General features: G+C 39.4%; 1 protein-coding gene across 1 annotated transcript; it reads right to left on the bottom strand.

The window, feature by feature from the left end:
* Positions 1 to 5,938: 5,938 nt before the first annotated feature.
* LOC124871559 (cytohesin 1 interacting protein) lies at positions 5,939 to 10,580 on the bottom strand. The gene is made up of 8 exons (XM_047370955.1): positions 10,091 to 10,580; positions 9,756 to 9,805; positions 9,575 to 9,629; positions 9,365 to 9,467; positions 9,085 to 9,178; positions 8,930 to 8,996; positions 7,343 to 7,409; positions 5,939 to 7,122 (listed from the first exon to the last, which is right to left on the bottom strand). Exons 1-8 carry the CDS (start codon positions 10,256 to 10,258, stop codon positions 6,650 to 6,652), a joined length of 1,077 nt encoding a protein of 358 aa, XP_047226911.1. The 5' UTR covers positions 10,259 to 10,580; the 3' UTR covers positions 5,939 to 6,649.
* Positions 10,581 to 14,661: the final 4,081 nt, after the last annotated feature.

Below are 14,661 nucleotides of genomic sequence, written 5' to 3'. Positions count from 1 at the left end.
AGCCCCCTTATGCCTGGTTCACACGGCAAGATTTTAAAATTGACGGTTAATTTTCAAAACCTGAGAAACCCCACACATGACAATAAAACATTGTAAGGTAAGTTTATTTATATAGTGCTTTTCAGTACCAAGACACTCAAAGCGCTGTATATACAATTACAATACAATCACAAAGAACACAGAAAAACAAATCAAATGCTAATAAATCTAAAAATCTATGAATCCTTCTGAGAAATATAAAAATCTCTGGTCAATATTACAATGATACAGATAACAATAATAATCCTTTGGGTTTTACTGGTAAGAGCTGGTTCTAAACCAATCTTTCTAAAGAGGTAATTATATCATTAAGTCATCTATGTCGGGGAAAGCATCTTGTGCTAAGAAGTCTCATCATTCCACTGAATTCTAACTAGTGAAGCTGAGTCACTGGTACAAAACAGCTTTAATCCACATTTTCAGGTGCTAATAATATATTGCTTTTACTGGTGCTGAAGTTGAACTAAGTAATCTAATTAAGAAAGCTGGGTCATTGGTGTAAAAGCAGCTAAAGTCCAAGTTACTAATAATGTTTGGTTTTCGCTAGTAAAATCTATGAAAAGAAATGAAATCACACATTTAGGTAAATTAAGATAGGAGGGAAAAAATCATATTTCAGACTCTATTCTTAGCAGAATAGAGTCTGAAACAGTACAAAAAAACCTCAGCAGGGGTAAGCAACACACACATAAGTAAAGATTTAGCAAGGGTACGGTGGAATCTTGAGGGTGTGAATGTAAGTCTGAGTGTGTTTGCAAGAATTAAACTGTCAACACTGATAGAAGCGCCATTGTCCTTGAGAAGACAGGTGGAAGTTTTATCAATCCTATCACCACATAGTTGGTAGGGGAGTGCTGGGGAAGAGCGTTGTGTATATATAACATCCAGGAGATATTTTGTCGATAGCCAGTTAGCAGAAGTTGCCAAGGCCACGTTTGGGAGCCAGATTTAGAAAAACAATAAATGTTGTGGTTCAGGCAGTTGTGAATTTCCAACCACCTTAAGAGTTTTACTGATATGTCTCAATTGAGAATCCAAATAGCCAAATTTCTGGTATTTTCCGCAGATCTGGAGCATACAACTTCTCCAAGATTATATGCTTTAACCTCTGAGTCCAACCGCTGCCAGGCTGCGATTCTGTTCAAGAATTGTGTCCAGTTTGCGATTCTGCTCTCTTAACATTTCAGTCTGAGTGTTGATCGCTCTACAGACTCCATCTAACATCGCAGGAAACTTTGGAATGCTTTGAACAGCCGCCCACGTTTTGCGAATCACTCGATAAGCCAGGTAACCACCAACTCCAAAAAGCAGAAATCCTGTTATCAAAAGTCCAAATATGTACACATTTTCTACGTCCTTGACCGACATCGTAGTTAGGCACAAAATCTTCCACTGCTGCCAAGAATCCATTGTGTTTCCAGAGAAGAAGGTCCCGCCTGGACAAGAGGGTTCTCCTTTACCCTGTCTTCCCGTAGGAAATTTTTTTTTTGATATAACAATTTAGATATATGTTTGGTCCTACAGTGTGTTGTGTACAGCCACATGACAAGCACAACACACCACTCTCGATTTTACTCACGAACATTCAGATGTCAGACTGGAAATTTCACAAAACCTCTCGAGATCAAAAGTGACTTCAGAGTAAATGAACATGGCCGATGAGGAAGAAGCAAGCAGGGGCTCTACTTGCTCACACTATTACACTATGATATGCAGGTGAGCTGTTGTGTTTTGTTTTGTTTTTTCCTGGGGAAACATTGTTACACAGTGTTTAGATTGTTCTCTGTTCTGATATTTCATTGAGTTTTCCTGGTCAATTGCAGTTAAAATAAAAGTGCAAAACATGAAAAAACATACTTTCTGGTTGGCTACACATCACGTTCAACTGGGTGCATGCTCGTTTGTCCTCGGGGAACACCCTATACCTTTAGATATCGGGCCAAGTCAATCCAACATGTTGAATATCCCCAAATTGGAGGTCGGAGTCGTCCCGACATCCTTCCAAGCAGACTAGATCACTCGTAACACAATACAAACAGCAGGAATATCTCATAAGATTATCTTAAGAACCATCACAATGATAGGGGCATGATGGAAAGGGAAGATTGGGTCAAAAATCGGCCTATAAATTTTGGTTAGTTAGTTCCAAACTCTGGCTGGGCCATTACAAAACTTTAATTGTCTTCTGGTGAAATCATTCTTTAGCTGATTTGGAAGTCTGCTTGGACTCACTGTGATGCTGGAAAAAACAATTCATATTCAGCTTTCTAGCAGAAGAGTGAAGGTTTTGGGTCAAAACTGACTGATATTTAGAATTGTTCGTCATCCAAGGTTTTAAATTATTTTAGTTGATCCTAACTGATTTCTTTTGAAGAAAATGTTTGCTACACGTGGAACACAACTAATACTAACCAAACAGCCCTATAGCTTCATCAGTGTTGCCGTTCTTCCGCCAGTTCTTAATGTTACTGTTGTCCCATATTTTCTCCAATTACATGACAGTCTTCACTGTGCCATAGTATACACATATGTTGTAGATTTTTTTTTTGTGTCCTTCTCCTGACTGATACCTTTGAACTGAGATCATTTGTAACCTCTGTGCAGACTATGGCTATGCAACCAGGTTATTGCAGCTTTTGTCATGTTTTCCCTCTAAAAGATTTGCTTTTCAGTTGAATTGTAGAGAGACTTCATCACATGATGATCTAATTTTTCCAAGTCACAACAACCTAAAACCCTAACAGGGGTGTGTAGCCTTTTGAGAGAAACTGTAAGTACTTAATATTCAATCCTCAAGCAAAACATGACTTAGAACTTGCTGAAGAAATCTTCGTCAACAAGCACAGCACTAAAAATGTTTATTGTTGTTTCTCAACAAGTTTGCACACATCTCAGGATAGATCTTCTGTAGGACTGAGGTCTGAAGACAGGCTAGGTTTCTCTTTGAGATTTATGTGCTTTTTATTTAACCACCCCTTTGTTACTTTGGAGGTGTTTGTTGGGTCACTGTTATGGTGGAGGACCTGCCCACCTGTTCTGGCTGAAGAGGGTTCTCATCAAAGATTTTATGTTAAATGGCCCTGTCTATTGGCCCGCTAATGTAGTGAAGTCATTATGCACACTTGTCAGAAAAACAGCCCCAAAGCAAAATGCTTCCTCTATGCTTGACTGTGGGGATTGTGTTCTTTCAATCATCCTCCAAACATGGTGGGTCAAGTCAATGCTGAAGAGCTCCTTTTTGGTCTCATTTGACCTCTGGATGTTTTTTCAACCTTTCTTTAAGTCATTTAGTAAGCACTGGCAAACAGATGATGGCACTGTACGTGTGCCTTCTGCTGCAGAGGGCTGCAAGATTTCAGTGCATTACAGCATAGTGTGTGGTCAGTGGTGTTTTTGGTTACTGTGATCTACTGTCTGCAGATCAACAATCTGTAAAGTTATGGGGTGATCCTTCTCATTCTGTATTCATCATTCTCACTCCATGAGGCAAAATCTCACATTGAGCTTCAGAACGAGGGCGCTTTCCCAATAATCAATCAAACGCTTGCCAGCTTTTCAGCAAGGTCCCTGCTGATACAGTGCCTTGCGAAAGTACTCAGCCCCATTGAACCTTTCAACCTTTTTCCACATTTCAGGCTTCAAACATAAAGATATAAAATTCTAATTTTTTGTGAAGAATCAACAACAAGTGGGACACAATCGTGAAGTGGAATGAAATTTATTGGATGTGTCAAACTTTTTTAACAAATAAAAAACTGAAAAGTGTGGGGTGCAATATTATTCAGCCCATTTACTTTCAGTGCAGCAAACTCACTCCAGAAAGTTCAATGATCCAATGTTGTCCCAAATGACTGATGATGATAAATAGAATCCACCTGTGTGTAATCAAGTCTCCATATAAATGCACCTGCTCTGTGATAGTCTCATGGTTCTGTTCAAAGTGCAGAGAGCATCATGAAGACCAAGGAACACACCAGGCAGGTCCGAGATACTGTTGTGGAGAAGTTTAAAGCCGGATTTGGATACAAAAAGATTTCCCAAGCTTTAAACATCTCATGGAGCACTGTACAAGCAATCATATTGAAATGGAAGGAGTATCAGACCAATGCAAATCTACCAAGACCAGGCCGTCACTCTAAACTTTCATCTCGAACAAGGAGAAGACTGATCAGAGATGCAGCCAAGAGGCCCATGATCACTCTGGATGAACTGCAGAGATCTACAGCTGAGGTGGGAGAGTCTGTCCATAGGACAACAATCAGTCGTACACTGCACAAATCTGGCCTTTATGGAAGAGTGGCAAGAAGAAAGCCATTTCTCAAAGATATCCATAAAAAGTCTCGTTTAAAGTTTGCCACAAGCCACCTGGGAGACACACCAAACATGTGGAAGAAGGTGCTCTGGTCAGATGAAACCAAAATCAAACTGTTTGGCCACAATGCAAAACGATATGTTTGGTGTAAAAGCAACACAGCTCATCACCCTGAACACACCATCCCCACTGTCAAACATGGTGGTGGCAGCATCATGGTTTGGGCCTGCTTTTCATCAGCAGGGACAGTGAAGATGGTCAAAATTTATGGGAAGATGGATGGGGCCAAATACAGGACCATTCTGGAAGAAAACCTGTTTGAGTCTTCAAGAGACCTGAGACTGGGACGGAGATTTATCTTCCAACAAGACAATGATCCAAAACATAAAGCCAAATCTACAATGGAATGGTTCACAAATAAACGTATCCAGTTGTTGGAATGGCCAAGTCAAAGTCCAGACCTGAATCCAATTGAGAATCTGTGGAAAGAGCCGAAGACTGCTGTTCACGAACGCTCTCCATCCAACCTCACTGAGCTCGAGCTGTTTTGCAAGGAAGAATGGGCAAGAATTTCAGTCTCTCGATGTGCAAAACTGATAGAGACAAACCCCAAGCGACTTGCAGCTGTAATTGCAGCAAAGGGTGGCGCTACAAATTATTAATGCAAGGGGGCCGAATAATATTGCACGCCCCACTTTTCCGTTTTGTATTTGTTAAAAAAGTTTGACACATCAAATAAATTTCATTCCACTTTACGATTGTGTCCCACTTGTTGTTGATTCTTCACAAAAAAGTAGAATTTTCTATCTTTATGTTTGAAGCCTGAAATGTGGCAAGAGGTCGACCAGTTCAGGGGGGCCGAGTACTTTCGCAAGGCACTGTAGTCTCAGAGAATATGGCAACTTTGTACAGATCTACTATGTTGTCTCTTGACATCCCTTGTTAGCTTTTTCGTCTGTCCGTGGATGTGAAGAAAACAGAATAGCAGAAGTGACTCTTCATGAATTCTTGTACATGTCTGCTTCATGTACAAAAGTTATGGTCAGGAGCATTTTTAACCGTGTGTCACATGGGCACATAAACAATGAACTGAACCAGAATTCTGAAAATTTGATCTTGGGGTCAAATACCTTTATCACTCAACAACAGAGAAATGCATTTTTGGTTATTTTGTGATTTTTTTGGGGGATTTTTATTCAGTTTTTCTTTTCTTTCAGAATTAAAGTTAAAGTACACTGAAAAAGAGAAACAGCCAGTATGTTTTTAACTTAGCAAACTTACAAAATGATCAGGGAATTAGATCCTTATCTACCTCACTGCATCATCATGAACTATTTTCTAGTAAAAGTTGACTCAATTTGGGTTATCATGGTTTCCTGGTGCCCAGTGGCAGCTACTGTCTCTTTATCTCTTCAGCTGCAGCAGGAAACAGGTAAGGTTTCTGCTCATGTCATTTTAAAGATCCGCTATTGCCTGCTTCTGTTTAGTAACCAAAATAATTAGCATGTTATGATTGTGTAGACTTAGTTTGTGTGTGTCTTTTATTCCTGCTGAGTGTGTAAACTTTGAAATGATTGTGGCACACCATGGGGTGCATAACAACAAGATTTATTGTTTAAAAGCCTTTTTTTATACATATATACAATTTTTATGCAGAAAATAAAGCATAAATCAAAAACACAATATTTACAAACTGTTGCTTTCATGTGCATACAGTTGTTCAGAACATGAAGGATTTAGAAAAGCAGTTTCACTGTTTCTGCATTCTCACAGTAAGTTGTATCCTTTAGGGTTCAAGAGTAATTTTGGAAATGGAAAAAAAGCTAAGTAGTATGCTCATGCCCACATCCTGTTATGAACTTAACAGACACGTATATGGCTTTCAGATCTGGTTTTGGTTTCAGGCACCTGAAAGTCTTTTAAGTGATGCTTGTCGGATTTATTCATTTAGGTTTTAAAATGCAAAGTGTGGATTGCATCGGAAATTTAAACCATTAATGCTACTCTGAGTTGCACAGAGAAAAAATATTCAAGTTAGTAGGATATAAGTCGATATATTATACATTACAGTCTGTTCTTACATTCATTCAACATGCAGTCATTTTTGTAATGCTTTTGCACTGGAAGTTCACTCCACATGTTGACCTAGCTCACCGTTAAGGCTCAGAAAGCATTGGAGTAAACCTGTATCTTCACTTGAAGTATAAGGAAACACTTCATCAGAGTGTCTTTGTTATTGCTGCAACCTTAAACCAGTCCTTATTGTCAAAATGAAACAAGCAGGACATGAGGAACACTTTAAGGTGTTCCCATCTCTTCCTCTTCAACCGATCGCTGAAGTCCAGGAATTAACTTAAAGATATGCTTGCGCACACTGGCTCTCCTGCCTTTCCTGGGCAGAGTCCCAAACAAGGATGAGATCCTTTTTTCTTCCCAGGATGGAGACAGGGAGGTGCTGCTGTCAGCAAGACTGGAGCTGCTGGAGCGGCTGATAGCCTGGTGATGGAGGCTGGAGCTCGAGGACACCCTCCTTGACCCGTCCTGCAAGGAGAAGTCTCTTGAGAAAAAGCAGCCATCATCCGTGGTGCTGGCTGCGCTGTAGGGACTGGGTGAGTTCAAATCCCCAAACACGCTAGCCTGGTCACTGTCATCTGTCAGCCCGCTCCTGTAGCTACTATCGCTGGAGAAACGGCGACCCCGGCGACGTATGGGGGAGCCCAGTATGGCTGAAGGGTCCATCAACAGATTGAGGCTGCTGTCATTTAAATTATCTGGAAACACAAGAGTCCCTGTCACACAAACACCCAGTGCCAAGAAATACTATATACAACAGGAAGTTCAGCTGTATGTGCATTTCTCAGGGGAACACCTCTATCTAATTTATCTAGAGTTGACACCCTACAGTAATTCACATATTAAACAAAGCTGCTTAGAAGAAATGACAGAGGCAGTGAGAAAGGAAGTGTTGTGGTCTGACAGCTGAGCTCTCACCTCGCATCAGACCTTTTTCCTGTAATGTGAGCGCTTGAAACTCCTTCAACTTCTCACGCAAGGACTGCTGCATGGACAGAAAAAAATCAAGGTTATCAAGGTCTTTTTAAATGTGTCAGAAAATTTATAAACTAAGAATGACCCATTTTATTTAAAGAAGTTTTTTAATTGAAAAGATTACCAGCTATAGGTTGAGCCGCAGCTCAGCTTGTGACAAAAAATAGCATGGCCTTTTTTAGCTTGTAGGTGGGGGCTTGTGGGATGGTTAGGGCTTCTTAGAGCCCATACAGTGTGTTGACAGCAAACATGGGCACTTTATATTTTGAGGGTGTAGTTTAGATCTGACTTTTCACACACATTCATCTGCTTTTACCAAACTCCCATAAAATGTCCTTGTATGACCTTTCAGGTTTAGCAACAAAAGACCATCATCTACATAGAAATCAATGACTCTTCAGAATGTTATATTGAATATATAATATTATTATGCTGAAAAGAGCTTTTGTCTAAACTCCTGTCAATTTATGTCAAAGTTCTCTCATATGACTTATGTTACTTTTGCTAATTTTTAAATTCAGTAAGCTTCAACATAAACCATAACTAATTAATGGTAAGCTAACTTTAAATATCTCATAATGTGTTAAACCTTTAATGTGAGATTGTCTTTCTGTTCAGTAGAAGGATTACATTTAATACCCTGAGTGTCAAAACAGCTTAAGTCAGGAGACAGTTTTATCTACCAGGATGGATGGAAGTTTCAGCAAAATGTTGTGTTTTTTTATTCACTAATGGCTTGGGTATGCACAGTGTCAGTGAAGTGTTCTTTTAGCATATCTTTAAGTTCTGAATCCAAAGTGAAATAGTTTCCCATTAGGCTGACCTTCTGACTGGAATCACAACTGTTATACCAGGATTTCCCTGTCAGCCAAGTTGAGAACAGGACTGACGTACTGAAAGTCTTTTACATGAGTTACAATAGCCCAGTTACAGACAAGAAAGTGGGCACTCGTATCCTTATTTCTTTTCCCTTTCTGTGATGCAGGTTCTGGTGTTTGAAGCTGATGGTTCAGCAACTTTAAATTTAAGCTATTTTTAGTTCAGTTAAACCTTGGAGGTATTGGAGGTATTATTGCAGCTTTCAGCCATAAAGCCCCTTTCTTCACACTACCAAAACACAGATGAACTTTTTACAAAATGTGGGCCTAATCTGCTTAGATGATGTTATTGGACATTGAATTTCTCATTTGCCCTCTCTTAGCTGTAGAAATAGTTTCTAGGCTTGCTAGCTTAGCATCTTTGTTCTTTAGGTTTAGTTGCTTGGTGTTTGTTTTTTTTTATCAATAATTTTCGATAACATTATTCACCAGTTCCTGTTTTTTTTAGGCAGAATCCCTATTCAAAGTGTTATTACCTTTTTCCTAAATACATATTTTTAATTATCTGACAATTACACAGAATGCTATTTGTCCTTTAAATGTCTATGGGAATGTAAAGAATCCATCCTTCTCGAAGATTTTTGATAGATTATGAGACAAATTATGCCCATCAATATAATAATGTAACTTATCAATGCTACAAGGAACACACCTGGAGCTGGTTGAGTTTCTTCTCAAGCTCTATCTTCTTCACGACATTTCCACACACAGTCTCCAACCTGAAACCAGATGAAATCCTGTTACTGAACTGCTTCAAGATGATTTCTGTTTTCGCTGCTCCACCCTGGCCATCAGATCATCACTTACTTTAGGCTGTTGGTTGATTGTCTTATAAGATCAAGAATGTGTTGATGAGACAATCCTTCTATGCTGATTGTGTTGATAGTGACGATAACATCTCCTGTGAAAACAAAAAATAAAAACAGCTAAGAAAAGATGCATGCACTCAAGCATCAGTGTCAATGTGTGTGGGAATGCTCAGCAGACATGTGGTAAGAAATATTTCCATCAATATTTAGGTAACACTCTAACATGTGTGCATGAGAGCATGTGAAGGGTCTATAAGGTAAGGAAGTGGGTGGATTACCTGCGGTCAGGCCAGCACTTTCAGCCACGCTGTCTTCTTTCACCGTGCACACGAAGGTGCACATCTCCACATCAGAGGTGTTCTTCAGCTGCAAACCGTATGTCTGCAAAGAAGGTGTTGAAGATTGAGACAAAACACTGACAGAAAGCTACTTTTGGATTTATTACTTTAAATGCAACATTTGTCACATTAAAATGTGAGTTGACATACCTGAATTTCAAAACCAAATGTTTCATTGTCTTGTTTTTCCAACACAACTGTGGTTCTGCATGGAACATAAATGCAAAAACCTTTATTTTCACACATATTGTTGTTTCTCCACCAAATTTTAAATGACTGTAATTTAAAGTTTGATTTAAATAAATTTGCACATTAGGCCTGACATATTTACCTTTGCGGGTCTGTGTAATCAACCAGAGAGTTGGTGTGGGTTAGTTTAGGCTGCAGAAGGAGAATGCACAGTTCGCTTTTAAAATATTATAACAGCTTTGAACTTCTTAAAAGGAAATTTAACTAGTTCTCACAGGAATAAAATTAATTACATGTTGTAAACCTTTTAACAGTAATATAATCCTAAATAGTTTTAGGCAGTTACAGAACAGTTTTTGTCACCTTGTTCCTTTTGTCAAAGAAAATCGTCATTCAGCTTACAGCATGTCAGACTTTAAAGCATGTCAGACCTCTCAGTTTTAATGTCTGTAAACTGCATTTGAGTTGTCTCCTCACCTTGTAACCTCTGGGCAGGGAGCCAGTGTTCTGGCGGTGTCGGTCACTGTTCCCTCTGAGTGAGCGCCGGTACCACAGAGCAGCTTTCTTCCTCAAGGTGTTATCCAGATTGCAGTTCTCCTGGCTGCTTTGTCTCTGAAATCCATTGACATTCATAGTGGACTGCATGGTGGAGTAGTTCTCAAAGCACCATAGCGTCCTCCTGCAGGAGCTGTTTAATTGTGTGGCCCACCCCTGCTGGTGTAGCCGAAGGCATAATGTGTCAAAGAGGAAATCCGTGTCATGTGACAGTTGTGGTGGACCTGCATCTGCAGATCACAGACGTACATACCATCTTTCCTGTCAACCTCTGTTAACTTTTTTTCTGTTTCTTGAGAAGAGCAATGAACAGAAAAGGAGAAGAAATGCTGAGGCTATTTTGTATAATTCCCCTTCAAATAGTCCCCTCTCATTTTTTCAGTCTTAGCAATTCAAATTATGGTCTGTCAGAAATCAGCAATGCATGAGAAACTGCCACCTCACTGCTTCTACCCTCTTCCACTCTAAGTTTCTCAATGGGCTTAAGCGTCAGTCCAGTGCTCCGCCAAACAGGAAGACTTGTCTGATGGGGACATATAAAAGGGATATTTTGCTCTGGTTTGGTGTAACACTGCTGAGATAGACAACATGGGTCTTTGGGCTGAAGGCATCAGACACGGCTGGATCAGAAGAAAAATCACACAGTGGAGCCGGCCATAAGTCAGGAGGGCAAGGATGAGTGAAATGCTGAAGCCTGGTGCACTTTGTCCCACTGCAACACTCATGTTTTCAAACATCAGAACCCAACCTGAACTTGTTTACAGTGCTATGCAAAAATATTCACACCTCTTGAGGTTTTCTATATTTTGTCACATTACAACGACAAACCTTACTACCAAACTATATTTTATTAGGATGTGATAGATCAATACAAAGAGGGCTGCACGGTGGCGCAGACGGTAGCACTGTTGCCTTACAGCAAGAAGGTCCTTGGTTCTATTCTACTCCGGAGGTCTTTCTGCACAGAGTTTGCATGTTCTCCCCGTGCATGCATGGGTTCTTACCGGGTACTCCGGCTTCCTTCCACAGTCCAAAGACATGCCTGTTAGGTTAATTGGTCTCTCTAAATTGCCCTTAGGTGTATGAATGAGTGTGTATGTGGTTGTTTGTGTGTTGCCCTGCGATGGACTGGCAACCTGTCCGCGACCCTGTTTCTTGCCCATTGAGTGCTGGAGATAGGCACCAGCTTCCCCGCGACCCACTATAGATTGAAAATGACTGACTGACTGATCAATGCAAAGTGTTGATTGTAAGGTGGGTACATGGTTTTCAAAAATATTAACAAATAAATATCTGAAAAGTATGTAGTGAACATGGAACAGGTCAGGGAAGAAGTAGTGGGGATCTTTTAACAATGGCTTAACATCTTACTGATTACTGTTTAGCCCGTCATCTGAAGTATGGCACAACTGCAAACCTACCAAGTCATGGCTGTCCGTTTATACTAATAGGAAAGGCAAGGAGAGTATTATTTAGAGAAGTAGCCAAAATACTTATGGTAACTTTGGAGGAGCTGCAGTGTACACATCTTAAGGCACACTTAAACGTTCGCTCAGCAGCTGCTGTCCTGAGACGAACATTCTTTTACACCTTAAGGTGCAGTTAAGACACATCAGTTTATATTTTAAACAGTATATGACGCTGTGGATAAAATGTGCATGTATTCAATAACTGGTAGCAGAAGAAGAGTAAATAGATGGTGCATATTCCTAATACAACTATGACTACAAAGTTTGGCCTTGTGTTACTCTTTACCTATTTTTGTCTATCAGACATTTTTCAATAGTAATTCCCTCTGTGTTTATATTAAATTGTGCATATTCTTGTAAAAATTGACATTTCAGACTTTGCCTTACGGCTGTCCCTGTTTGGTCAGTGCCACTTGCACTGTGCCCAGACCAGTACAAAAATGGGTATGTGTATGACCGGCCAAACCAACAGCACACCAAACACAGTGTGCATGTCTGTATAAACCAGTATAAACCAGATGTAAACCACCACAAAGCTGGCCTTTATAAAACAATTATCAAAAAGACAACCATAATGCATTACATGTCTGGTCTTCCATGAGACATATAGGGGACACAGCTGTGGAAGTAGGTGCTCTGGTCAGATCAGAGCAGTTATCTTTTTGGACCTCATGCAAAATTAATTAGAACACATTTCCATTGTGAAACAAGGTGGTGGAAGGTTCATACTGTGGGGATGTTTTTGTCACCGGGGACAGATGCGAAGATGGATGCAGCTAAACAAAGGGAAATCCTTAAGCATACTTGTTGCAGACTACATAATACTTAGGACTGGGCCTAATATTCATCTTCCAGCAGAGGCACCCCAGGTAGTGTCTTCAGAACTTGAATCATCCCTTGAGTCTGTTGCTGCTGCTCCGTGCTGTTCAATTCCCCTCCAGTTGTTTCACTCAGTGCCATATTTACTGCAACCCTGGATTTACACTGTATCTGCTCCGGTCCGGTCCGCTGCGAAGCCCGGAGCTCCAAGAACACATATCAAGCAATAAAGTCCAGTGATAAATGCGGTAGCAAGTTAAACTGCTTCATTTTTTGTTTTAAGCATTCAGATATTTTCATGTGTTTTGTTCTACAATCATTGAGTTCACTTAGTGCAGCGAAGCTATATTTGTTGCTTAATTTGGTGCATTTAATGGTTAATTGCTCGGTGTAGAATACCTTAGTTAATCCAATAACTAAACTAATTGATCTAATGTTAACAACTCCTAATATATACACCTGCATATATAAATATGTGTGTGTGTATTTACTAATATAGCAAGATCTAGTCTGTCTTTAGAGAATTACTTGGAAAATCCAGATGTTGTGCTTTTTCTGTTTCCTGGTGGTGCGGTATGATTCATGCATATTGACTCTGTGCTCTGGCATCTGGTAAAAATAGATTCTGGTCCAATTCGACAGTTGTCTGCATTTTGCAACACTTGTGCTCTGCCATCTGATGACAGCTGACTTTCTTCTCCTGACTGCTGTGTCTCTATGTGATAGTGACTGAAATATATCTAAAGAAATATCAGATTCTTCGCTGCTGTCTGTGTTGCTGGCCATTGTAGCAGCAGTTTATGTGCTGGAGTTCCACTTTGACATCGTAAAAGAGTGCACCAAAATCACAAGGGAGTCTGAAAATGGCATTTAGTGAGATTTATGACCATCCATCTCAACAACTGTTCATTTCAGTGGCATGAATTAACTTTTTTAAATGTTTTATCAGTGTTTCCTTTCCATAAATGGAATTGGATTTATCATGAAGATTCAATGTCACAGGCACTTAAGTTCACATCTACTAATCCTCAATGCCTTATGCTTCACAGTACCCAGCACACCTTTTCAACTCAGTACAAACAGATTAAAGAGTTCTCATTTGTCAGATTGCATCACAGCAATCCCCTCTGCCCCACTGATCCTTAACATCACCACCGGCCAGCTTCCCACAAGACTGTCTGGAACACAGATGTCCCATTTCAGAGGGACTCCAAATCCCCAACCGTTTTACGGTTATATGAGTAGACCTTTTCTTTCTTCTTTTCTTCTCATCTGAGACCATGCCTTTATTATATTCTATCAAAAAGACTAACAAATTGTTTTAAAAAAGCTTGCAAAAGTCATGGGCTCCTAAAGAATAAGCATAGTCAGTCATATTCAACAAATTATAATATGTGTTCCCATGAGGCTCTTTTGTCAGATAAAAAGTACCTTTTGAAAATAACAACCTTCAAGCAGGTATTAAACAAGCCCACATTTCTGTATTGAAAATGTTTAGTTTTAGTATTGGTCGGATTTTATTAGCAATATTGTATAGTAATATGTTGTAATAATAATAATAATAATGATAATAAAGTGGAAAATCATAATAATACACAAAAATAAACTTTAAAATTATATTCTAATTTATTGAATGTGATTTTGGTAGTAAATTCCTAACCTTTTCAAATCTGGACAAGATAGCAATTTCTTCTTTAGAGTGGTTGCAGATAAGAATGAAGAACATTTCCGTACTGTATTTACTGAAATAAAAATCACAGGTTTGTTTTATTTTTATCAGTTGAAAAAAAAAGTATATGAATGGCCTTGTTCGAAAAGACTAATATTACATTTCTTTGCATAAGTGGTTTGATGTATTTGCATACTTGTCCACCATGGGTTTCTCACATGTAGAGCATGTTTCAAGTCCCACAACAGCAGCTCAGTGGGTTTCAATTCTCAGTTGTTAAAATTTATTCCTCTTTTTTGAGCAATTTCCTTGGTGGAATTTTTTTGGTGCACATAAGAACATTACCTGGATTGAAAGTTGAATTTCCATTCAGCTTTAGGAGAGGTGGTCTATGATTGTCTCGCTAGTTAATTCTTCAGTTTGTCAGTTATTTTATGTTGCACAGTTCCTCGTGCAGCGATAAACCATAACATCCTCAAAGTACGTGCCATATTATTTGTTAGACTTTCTAAGTCTTAAAAATTGCATTTTGTCAC

Source organism: Girardinichthys multiradiatus, chromosome 7, assembly GCF_021462225.1.
Source record: "Girardinichthys multiradiatus isolate DD_20200921_A chromosome 7, DD_fGirMul_XY1, whole genome shotgun sequence".
Classification (NCBI taxonomy): domain Eukaryota; kingdom Metazoa; phylum Chordata; class Actinopteri; order Cyprinodontiformes; family Goodeidae; genus Girardinichthys; species Girardinichthys multiradiatus.
Note: the sequence above shows the minus strand (reverse complement) of the source record. Positions and strands in the feature narration are given on the sequence as shown.

Bases quoted from the DNA above. Each gene is read 5' to 3' on its own strand.
- LOC124871559 (XM_047370955.1), bottom strand. From the start codon at position 10,258: ATGCAGTCCACTATGAATGTCAATGGATTTCAGAGACAAAGCAGCCAG. The intron at 9,179-9,364 runs GTAATCCACCCA...TTGTTTTCACAG, and splicing joins AAGTGCTGGCCTGACCGCAG to GAGATGTTATCGTCACTATC. The intron at 7,410-8,929 runs GTGTGTTCCTTG...CTGTCCATGCAG, and splicing joins AGAAACTCAACCAGCTCCAG to CAGTCCTTGCGTGAGAAGTT.